The 17,256-nt window shown below is 44.5% G+C and overlaps 2 protein-coding genes across 2 annotated transcripts; one reads left to right on the plus strand and one right to left on the minus strand.

Moving 5' to 3' along the window:
- Positions 1 to 745: 745 nt before the first annotated feature.
- On the plus strand, positions 746 to 1,738 carry LOC102947713 (olfactory receptor 52M1). The gene has a single exon (XM_007069929.3). It carries the CDS (start codon positions 746 to 748, stop codon positions 1,736 to 1,738), a length of 993 nt encoding a protein of 330 aa, XP_007069991.2.
- An 11,523-nt stretch (positions 1,739 to 13,261) lies between these two features.
- LOC102947934 (olfactory receptor 52R1-like) lies at positions 13,262 to 14,212 on the minus strand. Its single transcript, XM_027832052.2, has one exon. The coding sequence runs from the start codon at positions 14,207 to 14,209 to the stop codon at positions 13,262 to 13,264; it is 948 nt and encodes a 315-aa protein (XP_027687853.2). The 5' UTR covers positions 14,210 to 14,212.
- Positions 14,213 to 17,256: the final 3,044 nt, after the last annotated feature.

Below are 17,256 nucleotides of genomic sequence, written 5' to 3' on the forward strand. Positions count from 1 at the left end.
GCCAGCCTCCCCATTTTCAGAGCCTGTCTTGGAAATCCCCTTTTTATTTGCTAGATCATTTATAGAGACCAGGTAACAAAACTGCGCACATATCCAGAGCAGGTTAGTTTCCATTCCATTCCAAAGGCATCCAGATATTGTTTTTATTTTGCTACTGCTGTGAATGAGCGGGTGTTTCTCCGGAGCTGTTATCAGTGGTGCCCAGGCCCTTTCTCTGAGGTGTTTTCTAGTTGGGATGTTTCCCCTGGCATGTCTTGGCAAAGGTTTGGGGTTTTCTCTACTCTCATATTTTAAGCAACCAGATGAAAAATGGGAACTCCCTAAATGGATTCTCTAGCCTGGCTTTCATTGTGTTAAGGAACAATGATTGATAGCCAGTATTCACACTCGTGTTTCCTGTTGGTGCCTCTTAAGGTTTCCCCACTAAGACATGTAAGAATTATTGATGCATGGAGCATCATAATATATTGAATTGGCATAAGAAGGGTCAGTTGTTCAAAATTCATTTATTTAAATAATAAGAATGTCATTTCTCAGTGTATGAAGAGCAATCAATCTACTTCACTCACAAGAACAGTCTCCACTAGTGTATGTAGTGTCTCATATTAACATTGTCTCTCCATCTAGGCATTTGTAAAGCGACCGTCACCTTGCACCCTGGGGACATACAAGAAGTTACAGGAAACTACAGTGTATGCAGGAGACACCATTCTGCCTCAGAGTTGGACACCTTCTCCCCTACTCCATGTCAGATTCCAACACAACTGACTTCACCAACCCCTCCACCTTCATCCTGATGGGCATTCCTGGCCTGGAGGCTGCTCATGTCTGGATCTCCATCCCCTTCTGCACCATATACACCATAGCCATCTTGGGAAACGTCAGCATCTTGTTCATCGTGAAGATGGAACCGATCCTCCATGGGCCCATGTACTATTTCCTCTGCATGCTGGCCGTCACCGACCTGGTCCTGTCCACGTCCACCATGCCCAAAGTGTTGAACATCTTCTGGTTCAATTCCACTGAGATAGATTTCAGTGCCTGCCTCACCCAGATGTACTCCATTCACTGTTTCTCGGCAATGGAGTCTGGGATCTTAGTGGCCTTGGCTTTGGATCGCTATGTGGCCATCTGCCATCCCCTGAGACATTCCACCATCCTCACAAATTCTGTTGTGGCCAAGATCGGCCTGGCCGCGGTGCTGCGCAGTAGCATACTTGCATTCCCCTATCCCTTCCTGGCAAGGCGGTGGCCATACTGTAGAACCAACATCATCCCCCACTCGTACTGTGAGCACATAGCTGTGGTGAATTTGGCCTGCGCCGACACCCGCCTCAGTAGTTATTATGGCCTCTTTATTCTATTCTCTGTGATCGGTCTGGATGTTTTTTTTATCACCGTGTCATATATCCAGATCCTCAGGGCCATCTTCAGCCTCCCCACAAAGGATGCCCGACTCAAGACTTTTGGGACCTGCGGCTCCCACCTTTGTGCCATCTTGGTTTTTTACATTCCAGATTTCTTCTCTTCCATCACACATCGGTTTGGCCACAATGTGCCCCTGCATTTCCTCATTCTCATGGCCAATGTGTACCTTTTGATGCCCCCCTTGTTACACCCTATCATCTATGGTGTGAGGACCAAACAGATCCGGGAAAGGCTGCTCCAGCTCTTTCCTCATAAAGGGATCTCAAAGTTTTCTCCTGGTGATAGGGGTCTCAGGCTGAGCTCTGTGTAGAGCTGGCTGGTGATATGGTGCTGGGCCCCCTTCCCTGAATCACTTGTGGGAATCACTTGTGGGCCCCCTTCCCTGAATCACTTGTGGGAATCACTTGTGGGCCCCTTTCCTGAATCACTTGTGGGAATCAGTTGTGGGAATCACTTGTGGCAGTGGGAGAATTCTAGTTTCGATATTAGGAAAAAAGTTCAAACATTCCTTCAAAGCTTGTAACATCTTTGCCCCTTGCCCGCTTTCCCATTAAATCTTTCTCTTTTTTTACCATATTCCACAGTACTCATATCAGCACCCCTCTTAAGATACCCAAATCTCACTCCTTATGTTTCAGGGGTAATCTGAAATTGTTCCAAAACCATTTCTTTGAATTTACAATAATCTAAAGCATTCTCAATTGGCATTTTATTGAGTGTATACAGAACTTTACCAGTTAACTTTGCAACTAAAGTGTTCATCTTCTGGTCATCAAGAAGCACACATAGCCTCTCAAAGATAGTGAATTATTCAGCAATATCAATGGCCTCATTGTATGCAGGACACAACTGTTCCAATTTGTGGATTTTTGGAGAGTTGGGAATTTGTGGAGGGTTCTGGTTCTGGTTCTGCTTGTCCAGGAAGTCCAACTGGTGTTTCTGCTCTCCCTCTTTCTCCTCAATTTTTTGTTATTTTGGTTCCCTAGACCTACTCTTTTCAGCCTCCTCTCTGGCAGTCTCTGTCTTCTTTAGCTTAAAAATTCACCTATGTGCTTTTTTCTTTTTCTGCTGCCTGCAATTTGAATAGCTCCAGTTTTGAAATTGTTTGCTGCTTTCTCTCATCTTGTTGCTTTTTCTGTCCCTACTTTCCTTTCTGAAATAAGGAAACAGAAAATAAAAACAATGGTGACCTATTTGATCTCCAGCCACCATGCTTAAAAACTCTGCACAAGTGTATGAAGTTCAAATTTCACTCAGAACAACAAGGTGTGCATTTCACACTGCTTGTAATGCCACTGTGATGGACTTCCTCAGGATGCAATCTGGAACTGGGGCACTGCTGATCCCTCTAGCATATCAGTCCGGGCCCCGTCCCCTCTCAGGCTGTGAGAAGCTTCAGTCACCTACAGGTCCTGCACTTACAAAAACGTTCACAGGCAGGGACACATCCAGTTGAGTTACATGAATGCTTTCACCAGCAACCCGTGAATCCTGTAGCAAAGCTCCAGCCAAGTACCCCCAGTTCACCAGCCTAGGACACAGAGCTGACTGTCTTGTCCTGCTCATAAGCCTGAACGGTAAGTTTATTACTCATCTGCCCCTTCCTCAATGTGGAGAGGACAATGCACCAGCCCCTGATCCTGTGCAGATTTCCCTTTACACTTCAAACAACACACTGGTTTAGGTTAAAAACATAAAACAGATTTATTAACTACAAGTAATAAGTGTTCAAATCAAAGAAGATTACCTAAGAAATAAAGCAAAATTGCAAACTGAGTTCTATAAACTAGACAGGATTTGAATCAATGAGTGTCTCACCCTGATGGTAGAAACAGTTCCCCAATCCTCCATACATGGGCCGGGATTTCTTCTTTCCAGCCTGGGACCACCTGCCCGGTCACAGTCTTTTCCCTGTAGCCATGCTTTCAGGTGTTCAGTTGGGGGGGGCAGGGAGTGAGACCAAGTGGTGATGTCACTTTCCCTTTCACAGCTTCTGCCATGTGGATGGAACCTCATTTTTCAAAATAAAGCCCACAGCAGTTAATGGAAACGTACAGGCACAAGATTGAGTCCAGAATCATCTGAGTTGGTTACATGCCCTTGCATGCTTCAGTGAGTCATAGCAGGGGTTATTATCCATATTCTGGTCCATGGCCCATAGTGCTCATTAATGGGGCATGAATTTGAATAATCCATTCACAATGTGCTGGCTAGACTGAATGTAAACTACATTTTGGGAATGACCACAGGAACAAACACATTTGAAATGTAGGTACATAGGTCATTTCAAATCCAAAAATGAGACATGCATACAAATATGATGGTCATATTCAGCAAACCATAACTTTTCCATTGACACCTCATAGGACATATTTAGTACATGAATTGTTGCAATTACATAACAGTGTTTATGGAGGTGCCAGTAAATTGTTTTGGGGTACATAGTGTCACAGCAATATATCTATCAAATGGTATCATCTTGTCCAACTAGTGCTCGAAGCAGGACCAACTCTACCTAAATCATCCCAGCCAGGACTTTCTCGAGCTGTGTCTTATAAACCTCTAATGATAGAGATTCCACCACTACCCTAGGTAACCCATCCCAGTACTTGAACACCCTCCCAGTGAAATAGTTTCTCCTAACATCCAACCTAGACCTCCCCCACAGCAACTTGACATCATTGCTTCTTGTTCTGTCATCTGCCACCACTGAGAACAGCCGAGCTCCATCCTGTTTGGAAACCCCCTTCAGGTAGTTGAAGGCTGCTATCAAATCCCCCTCACTCTTCTCTTCTGCAGACCAAATAACCCCAGTTCCCTCAGCTTCTCCTTGTAAATCATGTGCCCCAACCCTCTAATCATTTTTGTTGCCTTCCGATGGACTGTCTCCAATTGGTTCACATCCCTTCTGTAGTGCAGGGACCAAAACTGGATGCAATACTCCAGATGTGGCCTCACCAGGGCTGAATAGAGGGGAATAATCACTTGCTTCGATCAACTGGCAATGCTTCTACTAATGCAGCTCAATATGCCATTAGCCTTCTTGGCAACAAGGGCACACTGCTGACTTATGTCCAGCTTCTCATTTACTGTACTCCCCAGATTGGTTTCTGCAGAAGTGCCACTTACCCAGTTGGTCCACAGCCTGTAGCAATGCATACAGGACTCTGCATTGTCCTTGTTGAACATCATCAGATTTCTTTTGTCCCAATCCTCCAATGTATCTAGGTCACTCTGGACCTATCCCTACCCCCATCCCTACCTCTCCCCACAGATTAGTGTTGTCCACAAACGTGCGGATGGTGAAATCAATCCCATTATCCAGATCATTGGTGAAGATGAACAAAACAAGCCCCAGCACTGACCCTGGGACACTCTGCTTGATATAATCATCATCATACTTGACTTTTCTATTTTGGTGGAAACCGAAGGCTGGGTTGTTGCAAGCGAACTGTATTTTGTCTTCTGTGTAATCAGTAAAGCATTGTGAAAGCTGTTTTGTTGCTGGCTCAGTGAAACCAACTGTTTGAATAACCACCCATTTGAGTCAGCTCCATTCTTTGGTGTTTTCCCTAATGTACCGATCTCACTGTGGGCCCACCTGGAACCCCAGTCACAGACTGCTAAAAAAATTCTTCTATTTTACGGAGAACAAGAGACACCCACATCTAGGTGAGCACAATACAACACCTGCACACTATTTCCTACCTCAGTGACCATGAGAATGATCATACTGGATCATACCAAATATCTATTTACCCCAGTATCCTGTCTTCTAACAGTGGCCAATTCCGGGTGCCATGGAGGGAATGAACAGAACAGGTAATGATCAAGTGATCCATCTGCCAGCACCCAATCCCACTTTTTGCAAACAGAGGCTAGGGAAAACACCTCTGCCCATCCTGGCTAATAGCCATTAATGGACCATTAATATGTCGAGTTCTTTTTGGAACCTTGTTATAGTCTTGGCCTTCACAACATCCTGTGGCAAAGAGTTCCAGAGATTGACTGTGATCTGTGTGAAAAAATACTTCCTTTCATTTCTTTTAAACCAGCTACCTATTAATTTCATTGGGTGACACCTAGTTCTTGTGTTATGAGGAGGAGTAAATAACACTCCCTTATTCATTTTGTTTAAACCTTTCATGATTTTATAGACCTCTCTCATACCTCCCCTTACTCATCTGTTTTCCAGTCTGACAACGCCCAGTCTTTTTCATCTCTACTCATACAGAAATTGTTTGATAGCCCTAATCATTTCTGTTGTCCTTTTTTGTATCTTTTGAAATTCTAATATATCTTTTTTGAGATGAGGCAACCAGATCTGCAGGCAGTATTCAATATATGGGCATACCCTGGGTATAGCTAGAGGCAATATATTTTCCCTCTTATTATCGCTCCCTTTCCTAATGATTCCCAACATTCTGTTGGCTTTCATGACTGCCGCTGCACATCGAGTGGATGTTTTTGGCGAACTAGCCACAGTGACGTCAAGATCTTTCTTGAAAGGTAACAGCTAATTTAGACCCTATCATTCTCTATGTATAGTTGGGTGTATGTTTTCCAATATGCATTACTTTGCATTTGTCAACACTGAATTTTACCTGTCATTTTGTTGCCCAGTCACCCAGTTTTGAGAGATCCTTTGGTAGCTCTTCTCAGTCTGCCTGGGACTTAACTGTCTTGAACAGTTTTGTATCATCTGCAAATTTTGCCAGCTCACTGTTTACTAGGGCTGTCAAGCAATTAATTTTTTTTTCAACATTACCCTGCAGCCTACACTGGGATTTGGTCAGAGCCCTTAGTCTAGGGTGCTCAAGATCCAACTCCTGCACCCCCGACTTCTCCTCCAGGTAGAGTCTGTCTCTCTGCTGCAGCCATTGCCCTGCTACCAGACTCCCCTCTCCTGCCCTTGTGCCTCTGTCCTATCCCAGCTTCCTCTGGCTCATCCAGTCTCAGTGGTTTTAAAGGACTGGACCAAAACCTGCTCTCTTTGTTCCTGTTCTGGTGAGGTTCCATTCCTTCCGCACCCACCCCTCTGCAGAGAAGCTGCAGAAAACTGTTTTTTATCTAGAATGCAGTTACTCCCTTCTTCTGTCCGGGCGAGAACTCATTAGGGCTGATAGCCTTCAATGACCAATTTATACATAGAGAGATGCCACCTGCCCCTTAGTACAAAGAGGGTGAGTGAAGAGTAGCGGAAAATCCCAACGAAATAAGGATACAGATGGTTGATACAATCAAATGTCAATTAATAGGGTTAAAATATCTGCTCAATGTGCCGTGGCATTCAAAAAAGTGAACACAATGCTGGTAAAGGATAGATAATAAGACATAAACTATCTTATTGCCTCTATAGAAATCCATGCAATGCCCACATATTGAATACTGAATGCAGATGTGGTCACCCATCTCAAAAAGGATATGTTGGAATTGAACAAGGTACAGAGAAGGGCAACATAAAGGATTAGGGGTATTAAACATAGGAGGAGAGGTGAAAAAGAATGGGACATTTCAGCTTGGAAAAGAGATGACTCAGGGGGGCATGAGAGAGATCTATAAAATCATGACAGGTGTGGAGAAATTGAGTAAATAAATGTTATGTACTCCTTCAAATAACACAAGAACTAGGTGTCACCCAATGAAATTAATAGGGAACAGATATAAAGCAAAGAAAAATAATTATTTATTCACAGTCAACCTGTGGAACTGTTTGCCAGAGGATGTTATTCAGGCCAAAAGAAAAATACAGTTCCAAGACAAATTAGGTAAATTCATGGAGGATAGGTCAATCAATGGCTATTAGCCATGATGGGCAGGGATGGGGCCCCTAGCCTCTGTTTGCCCGAATCTGGGAGTGGGTGACACGGCATGAATCACTTGATGATTACCTGTTCTGCTCATTCCCTCTGAAGCATTGGTGACAGTCAGAAGACAGGGTCCTGGACTGGATGGACTATTGTCTTTACCGAGTATAGCTTGCTTATATAGAGCCCATATGTATTTGACCCCTGCTGTAACTCACTAGACTCCACTCTTCTCCCAACGCTGAGATAGAAATCAGGAAGCCTTATGGGGTCTCTCTATCCGCAGAGTTAATAACAAAGTAAGAATATACTGTGACGTTGCACTCCATATGTTTTATGGAAATATGCTTATGAATGTGAATATGATGTAACTGGAATATGCTTTATGAAAAAGGTCCCTTGGAAGGTATCATAACAAAGGTTATAACCTACTGAATATTTGCATCCAGTTTCTATGTATCATTCTTGTATCTGAAGCTAGAAATATGAATTATAACTCTGAGGTCCTATTGTAATTATTCAAAGTGTGGGCCATTAATAGTGGTTTAGAATCTTGATGGCTCCCATTGACCCAGACAACTGGTTATAAATAATTTATTAACCTGCAAACCTTCCTGTGTACCTGTGGGCCAACCCAGGAAGAATGGAGACTAGGAGTCTTACAGTGACATGTGCCCATGTCACATGATACAGAAATCCATCTTAATTCTTGTACTTTTCCATTGATGAGGCGGGGGTGGGGACAAGCAGAGACAGAAGATTCCCAGCTTGAACCAAAGCTGTAAAAGGGGATGGAACAGAACAAAGGAGGGCACCAGTCATGACAAAACTCTTGCTTACCACCTGAGATGTCTGCTGGATCTAACAAAGACTGTACCAGGGAGAGGATTGAGGCCAGACTAGGAAGGAGGCCGGTCTGTGAAAGAAACTGACTGGAACATCTTTGAGGGTGAGATATTTCCTGTAATCAGTTTCTTAACATATTAGTCTTAGACCTGCATATTTTTGCTTTATTTTGGTTTTGTGACTAACTTTGTTCTGTCTCTAATTATTTGAAACCACTTAAATCCTACTTTTTATACTTAATAAAATCATTTTTGTTTATTAACAAACCCAGAGTAAGTGGTTAAGTTTAGAAGCATGAGCAACAAGGGTGCTGTCATGGTGGGAGTCTGTTATAGGCCACCGGACCAGGGGGGATGAGGTGGAAGAGGCTTTCTTCCGGCAACTCACAGAAGTTACTAGATCACAGGCCCTGGTTCTCATGGGAGACTTCAATCACCCTGATATCTGCTGGGAGAGCAATACAGTGGTGCACAGGCAATCCAGGAAGTTTTCAGAAAGTGTAGGGGACAATTTCCTGGTGCAAGTGCTCAAGGAACCAGCTAGGGGCAGAGCTCTTCTTGACCTGCTGTTCACAAACTGGGAAGCAAAAGTGGATGGGAACCTGGGAGGCAGTGACCATGAGATGGTCGAGTTCAGGATCCTGACACAAGGAAGAAAGGAAAGCAGCAGAATATGGACCCTGGACTTCAGAAAAGCAGACTTTGACAACCTCAGGGAAATGATGGGCAGGATCCCCTGGGAGAATAACATGAGGGGGAAAGGAGTCCAGGAGAGCTGGCTGTATTTTAAAGAATCCTTATTGAGGTTACAGGGACAAACCATCCCCATGTGTAGAAAGAATAGTAAATATGGCAGGCGACCAGCTTGGCTTAACAGTGAAATCCTTGCTGATCTTGAACACAAAAAAGAAGCTTACAAGAAGTGGAAGATTGGACAAATGACCAGAGAAGAGTATAAAAATACTGCTCGGGCATGCAGGAGTGAAATCAGGAAGGCCAAATCACACCTGGAGTTACAGCTAGCAAGAGATGTTAAGAGTAAGAAGAAGGGTTTCTTCAGGTATGTTAGCAACAAGAAGAATTTCAAGGAAAGTGTGGGTTCCTTACTAAATGAGGGTGGCAACCGAGTTGTTGGTGACACTGGGCCCTACACTAGGTAACTTGCGAGGGTGGAAGACCACGAGTGTTGATGAAGCCCTCTTGCTCTAGGCCCAGATAAACTGAGGCCCCTCTGCTCCTTGAACTTTCTGTGACCCTGCATAACTATGAGGAAGCTAGTACACAAACAGACAGGTTTGCACACGGCTCGCCAGCCAAGGCCAGCTTCGGCCTGGGAAACAGATAGATAAAGCAGAAATGTTTAGCAAAAACCAGTAACAAATAGACCCAAATAAGGCAAGGCTCGGGCAATGCTACTGAGGAAAAACACAACTGGCTGCTTTAGCTGATTGGCTACGGTATTGTACGGGGCAACAGGTAATTGGTTGCATAAGCTTGCGTAGTGAAGTAGGCAAAGGTATAAAATGTATACTGGAATCTGCTGCTCTGCTGCAGGATTTGAGACAGCTCAGTCTCCCTGCGCCCTATTTGAAGCTTCAAATAAATCTCTCTGCTTCTCCACCCCATTGTGGTCATTGGCGCGACGCACACCGGACAACGAACCCAGCTGTTGCTTGCCTCGGGCACTCTGTGCCAGCAACAGAGTGACAGTGGATGTGGAAAAAGCTAATGTACTCAATGCTTTTTTTGCCTCTGTCTTCACAAAAATGGTCAGTTACCAGACTGCTGCACTGGGCAGCACAGCATGGGGAGGAGGTGACCAGCCCTCTGTGGAGAAAGAAGTGGTTCGGGACTATTTAGAAAAGCTGGAAGAGCACAAATCCATGGGGCTGGATGCGCTGCATCTGAGAGTGCTAAAGGAGTTGGCGGATGTGATTGCAGAGCCATTGGCCATTATCTTTGAAAATTCATGGCGATCTAGGGAAGTCCCGGACCACTGGAAAAAAGCTAATGTTGTCCCAATCTTTAAAAAAGGGAAGAAGGAGGATCCTGGGAACTATAGGCCAGTCAGCCTCACCTCAGTACCTGGGAAAATCATGGAGCAGGTCCTCAAGGAATCAATTCTGAAGCACTTAGAGGAGAGGAAAGTGATCAGGAACAGTCAGCATGGATTCACCAAGGGCAAGTTATGCCCGACTAATCTAATTGCCTTCTATGATGAGAAAACTGGCTCTGTGGATGAGGGGAAAGCAGTGGACGTGTTGTTCCTTGACTTTAACAAAGCTTTTGACACTGTCTCCCACAGTATTCTTGCCAGCAAGTAAAAGAAGTATGAGCTGGATGAATGGACTATAAGGTGGATAGAAAGCTGGCTAGATTGTCGGTCTCAACGGGTAGTGATCAATGGCTCCATGTCTAGTTGGCAGCCGGTGTCAAGTGGAGTGCCCCAAGGGTCGGTCCTGGGGTCAGTTTTGTTCAATATCTTCATTAATGATCTGGAGGATGGCGTGGATTGCACCATCAGCAAATTTGCAGATGACACTAAACTGGAAGGAGAGGTAGATACGCTGGAGGGTAGGGATAGGATACAGAGTGACCTAGACAAATTAGAGGATTGGGCCAAAAGAAATCTGATGAGGTTCAACAAGGACAAGTGCAGAGTCCTGCACTTAGGACAGAAGAATCCCATGGACCGCTACAGACTAGGGACCGAATGGCTCTGCAGCAGCTCTGCAGAAAAGGACGTAGGGGTTACAGTGGCCGAGAAGCTGGATATGAGTCAACAGCGTGCCCTTGTTGCCAAGAAGGCCAATGGCATTTTGGGATGTATAAATAGGGGCACTGCCAGCAGATCGAGGGACGTGATCGTTCCCCTCTGTTCGACATTGGTGAGGCCTCATCTGGAGTACTGTGTCCAGTTTTGGGCCCCACACTACAAGAAGGAGGTGGTAAAATTGGAAAACGTCCAGCGGAGGGCAACAAAAATGATTAGGGGTCTGGAACACATGACTTCTGAGGAGAGGCTGAGGGAACTGGGATTGTTTAGTCTGTGGAAGAGAAGAAAGAGGGGGGATTTGATAGCTGCTTTCAACTACCTGAGAGGTGGTTCCAGAGAGGATGGATCTAGACTATTCTCAGTGGTAGAAGAGGACAGGACAAGGAGTAATGGTCTCAAGTTGCAGTGGGGGAGGTTTAGGTTGGATATTAGAAAAAACTTTTTCGCGAGGAGGGTGGTGAAATACTGGAATGTGTTACCTAGGGAGGTGGTGGAATCTCTTTCTTTAGAAGTTTTTAAGGTCAGGCTTGACAAAGCCCTGGCTGGGATGATTTAATTGGGGATTGGTCCTGCTTTGAGCAGGGGGTTGGACTAGATGACCTCCTGAGGTGCCTTCCAACCCTAATATTCTATGATTCTATGATCCTATGATTCTATAATTAATACCTGGGGGAGCAAACAGCTCTGCATATCTGTTAGGGTTCCCTCCCCACTCTGAACTCTGGGGTACAGATCTGGGGACCCACATGAAAGACCCCCTAAAATAAATTTTACCAACTTAGGTTAAAAACTTCCCCAAGGTACAAATTTTTTCTTGTCCTTGGACAGAATTGCTGCCACCACCAGATGAGTTAGAGAAAGATTCAGGAAAAGGACCACTTGGAGTTTCTGTTTCCCCAAAATGTCCCCGCAAGTGCCTTCATCCCCTTTCCTGGGGAGGTTTGAGAATAATATACCAACCAAATAGGTAAACAAGGTGAGCACAGACCAGACCCTCGGGTTTTTAGGACACTAAAAACCAATCAGATGCTTAAAAACAGAAATTTATTATAAAGAAAAAAGTAAAAGAAGCACCTCTGTAAAATCAGGATGGAAGGTAATTTTACAGGGTAATAAGATTTAAAACACAGAGGATTCCCCTCTAGGCAAAACTTTACAGTTACAAACAACAGGGATAAACCTCCCTCCTAGCACAGGGAAAATTCACAAGCTAAAGCAAAAGATAAGCTAACACATTTCCTTGATATTACTTACAGTTTTTGTAATATTGGATATTTATTTCAGGTCGGGTTTTAGGAGATGGTTTTTCCTACCCTTGCCCCTCTCTGTCCAAGAGAGAACAGCAAAGAGAGCACAAAACAAAACCTCCCCCCACAGATTTGAAAGGCTCTTCTTCCCTTATTGGTCCTTTTTGTCAGGTGCCAAGCAGGTTATTTGAGCTTCTTAACCCCTTACAGGTAATGGAGGGATTTTATTGTGTCCTTAGCTGTATGTTTATGACAATATCTCTCTATCCGTGTTATAGAGGGTGAACAATTTATGAATTTACCCTTTATAAGCATTATACAGAATGAAACATATTTATTTGGGGTTTGGATCCCATTGGAGCTGGATGTCTGGGTGCTGGAGACAGGAGTACCTGATGAGCTGTATTCAATTAAGCCTGCAGCTTTGGGGGCATGGCTCAGACCCAGGATCTGGGATGCAGCAGGCTAGTGTGTCTGGCTCAACAAGGCAGGGTTCTGGAAATCCCAAGCTGGCAGGGAAGACTGGCTCAGAGGTAATTTCAACAGATCAGGTGACAGTCACAGGGGGATTCCTGTGACCGATCCCATCACATATACATTAAAATTTTAATCCCGAATGGTGTTCCTTAAGTGATTTGCCACAAGATGGCAGAACATGTTTGTATTAGAGCTGAGTGGGTCTAATATTCAATTACTTTTTTTTTCCTTTTAAATAGGAATTAGATACTTTTCTTCTACGGCAAAATTAGACGGTTAAAGTGGCAATGCCTACCAAAATCTGAAATGGCTCCCTTACACCTGGGGGTGGGGAGAGTGGAGGTGAAAAGGATCCAGAGACTGACCAGAGGAGGGGAAGAGAGGAGCAATCAACAGAGGTGGGGCCTTTGTGGGGAAGAGGCACAGCAGGGAAGGAGCCTTGGCAGAAGAGCCAGGGCAAGGGGCAGGGTTGCAGCGTTCCAGGATCTGACGATTAAAAAGGTGGCAAACCAGTGAAATCTACAAAGACTGATTCCCCAGTTTGTCATACTGACACAGCACTGTAAGGTCATAAAAGGGTTTGATGTTTCTCTGGCTGTCCAGTAAGTGATTCAGGGAAGATGGCCCATCACCACGTCACCAGCCATCTTTGCACGGAGCCAGAGTACCAGGAGAACAATGTTAGGTCCCTTTATGAGTGAAGAGCCAGAGCAGCCTGTCCCGGATCTGTTTCGTCCTCACCCCATAGATGATGGGGTGAAGCAAGGGGGGCACCAGAAGGTACACATTGGCAATGAGAATAAGGAAATGCAGGGGAACTTCGTGGCCAAACCGGTGTGTGAGGGAGGAGAAGAATTCTGGAATGTAGAAAGCTAATATGCAACAAAGGTGGGATCCGCAGGTTCCAAAAGTCTTGAGCCGGGCATCCTTTGTGGGAAGGCTGAAGATGGCCCTGAGGATCTGGATATATGATACGGTGATAAAAAAAACATCCAGACCGATCACAGAGAATAGAATAAAGAGGCCATAATAACTACTGAGGCGGGTGTCGGCGCAGGCCAAATTCACCACAGCGATGTGCTCACAGTACGAGTGGGGGATGATGTTGGTTCTACAGTATGGCCACCGCCTCGCCAGGAAGGGATAGGGGAATGCAAGTATGCTACTGCGCAGCACCGCGGCCAGGCCGATCTTGGCCACAACAGAATTTGTGAGGATGGTGAAATGTCTCAGAGGATCACAGATGGCCACGTAGCGATCCAAAGCCAAGGCCACTAAGATCCCAGATTCCATTGCTGAGAAGCAGTGAATGAAGTACATCTGGGTGAGGCAGGCACTGAAATCTATGTCCCTGGAATTGAACCAGAAGATACTCAGTATTTTGGGCACAGTGGACATGCACAGGACCAGGTCGGTGACAGCCAGCATGCAGAGGAAATAGTACATGGGCCCATGGAGGCTCTGCTCCGTCTTCACGATGAACAGGATAGTGAAGTTCCCCAAAATGGCTATGGCATACATGGTGCAGAAGGGGATGGAGATCCAGATATGGGCCGCCTCCAGGCCAGGAATGCCCAGCAGGATGAAGGTGGAGGGGTTGGTGAAGTCAGTGGTGTTGGAATCTGGCATGGAGTAGGGGAGAAGGTGTCCAATTCTGAGGCACAAGGGCATCACCTGTATGTACCGTACGTTCCCTCGACTTCCTGTACCTGCCCAGGGTCTAGTGTGGTGGTCGCAGTACAAATGCCTGGTTGGAGAGACAATGTTAATATGAGACACTACGGGTACTACTGGAGGCTGTTCTCATGGGTGAAGCAGATTGATCACTCTTCACACACTGAGGAATGATATTTTCATTATTCAGGGAAATGAATTATGAACAACTGACCCTTCTAATGCCAATTCAATATTTTATGGTACTCCATGCTTCAATAATTCCTTCTTGTCAGGTTGGGGGATCCTTAAGAAGCAGCAGCAGGAAACACGAGTGTGGATACTAATTATTCATCATTGTTCCTTAATGCAATAAAACCCAGGCTTGAAAATTGGTGTTGTATGGAGTTACCCATTTATCTGGTTTTTCAAAATCTAAAAGAGGAAAAAAATCCAATCCTTTGTCAAGACATCTGCCAGGGGTAAATATCCATCTAGTACATACCTCAGGGAAAAGACCTGGGCACAATTGATAGCAATTCAACTGAAACACCTGCTCAATCTCAGCAGAGGGGAAATGAAACACAATCTTTGGATACCTAAGGAATGGGATAGAGAATAACCTGCTCTGGATATGTGCTCAGTTTTGGTCACCTGGTCTCAATAAAGGATATAACAAATATAAAGGGGCTTTCCGAGACTGGTATGAGAATGGGGAACAAACTGAAAAATCTGGGACTGTTTAGTTTAGAGAAGAGACAAACAAGGAGGCATATGATGGAGGCGAGGGAAATAGGAAAGGAATTGATTACATTCAAATTGACGAATAGAGAAGAGTTCCAAACTGATACTATCTATAGACACTGAGTGCTTCAAAATCCCTAGTTTCCCAAAGCTGTGATGAAAAATATAGACCAAAAATTGGAATAAGAATTGGGAGTTCTTTAAGAAGAGATTATTAGATAGCAAAAAAGTCACAACTCCACAGTCAAGAAGGTGAAAAACTTTATCTAAAAACCTGGTTCATTTGGAAAGTGAAGATAGAAATTAGGGGCGAGGGAAAGCAATATATAAGAAATGAGAAAAAGGGGAAATAGCTAGCCTGCAATATAAATCAGAAATTCTGAAAATTGATAAAGGACTTTAAAGGCATCAGTTAAATATCCATGGTTGCAAAGCTAAGGATCACCCAAAACAAGGTTAATAAGTGTAGTAAGACAAAAAGGAATCCTAGAAAAAAATTAGGGCAATTCCTGTGTTTAAAATGTAAACTATTAAAACAATTAAGGTAAAGATTAAAAAAAATGAAATTAGATCAGTTTAAAAAATGCTAAGAATATACATAATGCCAGTCAATATCAAAGTTTATGCAAAACCAGTCTTGTCGAGTAAACCTGAATTAACTGTTTCACTAGAGTAAACATTTGGTTTATCAAGGGAACTGTGCATATTCAATAAACTTTGATTTTACTATGTCATTTGATTTATTAACAGAAAATAGTGAGGTAAAATAATTAACACTCTACAATATCATTAGAGTACACATAAAATGGACTGAAAATGAGCTAACTGACAGACCTCAGAAAGCACTTGGCATGAATGGGGCTCTTTTTAGTGGGGTTCTTCATGGATCAGTTCGAGGCCTGATGTTATTCAATATTTTCATCCATGACCGGAAAGGAAATAGAAAGTTGGTGCAGATACTGGGCAACACAGTATGAGGAGGAGGTGAGCAGCCCGCAGTGGTGAAAGAACAGGTTAAGGACTACTTAGAAAAGCTGGTCATGCACAAGTCCATGGATCCAAATCTAATGCACGTGAAGGTGCTGAGGGAGCTGGATGATGTGATTGCAGAGCCATTGGACATTATCTTTGATTATTTGTGGCAATTGGGGGACATCCCAGACGATTGGAAAAAGGTATATATAGTGCCCATATTTAAAAAATGGAAGAAAGTGTACCCAGGGAACTACAGACCAGTCAGCCTCACTTCAGTCCCCGGCAAAATTATGGAGCAGGTCCTGAAGGAATCCATTTTGAAGAACTTGCAGGAGAGGAAGGTGATCAGGAACAGTCAATATGGGTTCACCAAGGGCAAATCATGCCTGACCCACCCGATGGCCTTCTATGATGAGATAACTGGCTCTGTGGATATGGGGAAAGCAGTGGATGTGATATATCTTGACCTTAGTAAAGCTTTTGATACGGTCTCCCACAGTATTCTTGCCAGCAAATTAAAGAAGTATGGATTGGATGAATGGACTATAATGCGGATAGAGAGCTGGCAAAATTGTTGGGCTCAGTGGGTAGAGATCAATGGCTAGATGTCTAGTTGGCAGCTGGTATCAAGCAGAGTGCCCCAGGGGTCAATCCGGGGACTGGTTGTGTCCAACATCTTTATCAGTGATCTGGATGATGGGATTAATTGCACCCTCAGCAAGTTCACAGGTGACACCAAGCTGGGGGGAGTGGTAGATATGATGGAGGGTGGGGTAGGGTCCAGCGTGACCTAGACAAATTGAAGGATTGGGCCAAAAGAAACCCAATGAGGTTCAACAAGGACAAGTGCAGAGTCCTTCACACAGGATGGAAGAATCCCATGGACCGCTACAGACTGGGGACCGACTGGCTAAACAGAAGTTCTGCAGAAAGGGACCTGGGGATTACAGTGAACGAGAAGCTGGATATGAGTCTGCAGTGTGCCCTCATTGCCAAGAAGGCCAAAGGAATATTGGGCTGCATTAGTAGGAGCATTGCCAGCAGATCGAGGGAAGTGATTATTCCCCACTATTATGCACTGGTGAGGCCACATTGGGAGTATTGTGTCCAGTTTTGGGGCCCCCACTACAGAAGTGATGTGGACAAATTGGAGAGAGTCCAGTGGAGGGCAACGAAAATGATCAGGGGGCTGGCACACATAACTTAGGAGGAGAGGCTGTGGGAACTGGGGGTTGTTTAGTCTGCAGAAGAGAAGAGTGAGGGGGAATTTGAAAGCAGCCTTCAACTACTGGAAGGGCTGTTCC

This window comes from Chelonia mydas, chromosome 1 (assembly GCF_015237465.2).
Source record: "Chelonia mydas isolate rCheMyd1 chromosome 1, rCheMyd1.pri.v2, whole genome shotgun sequence".
NCBI lineage: Eukaryota > Metazoa > Chordata > Testudines > Cheloniidae > Chelonia > Chelonia mydas.

What these genes read in the sequence shown, in the direction of transcription:
- LOC102947713 (XM_007069929.3), top strand. Translation starts at nt 746, where the DNA reads ATGTCAGATTCCAACACAACTGACTTCACCAACCCCTCCACCTTCATC.
- LOC102947934 (XM_027832052.2), bottom strand. Translation starts at nt 14,209, where the DNA reads ATGCCAGATTCCAACACCACTGACTTCACCAACCCCTCCACCTTCATC.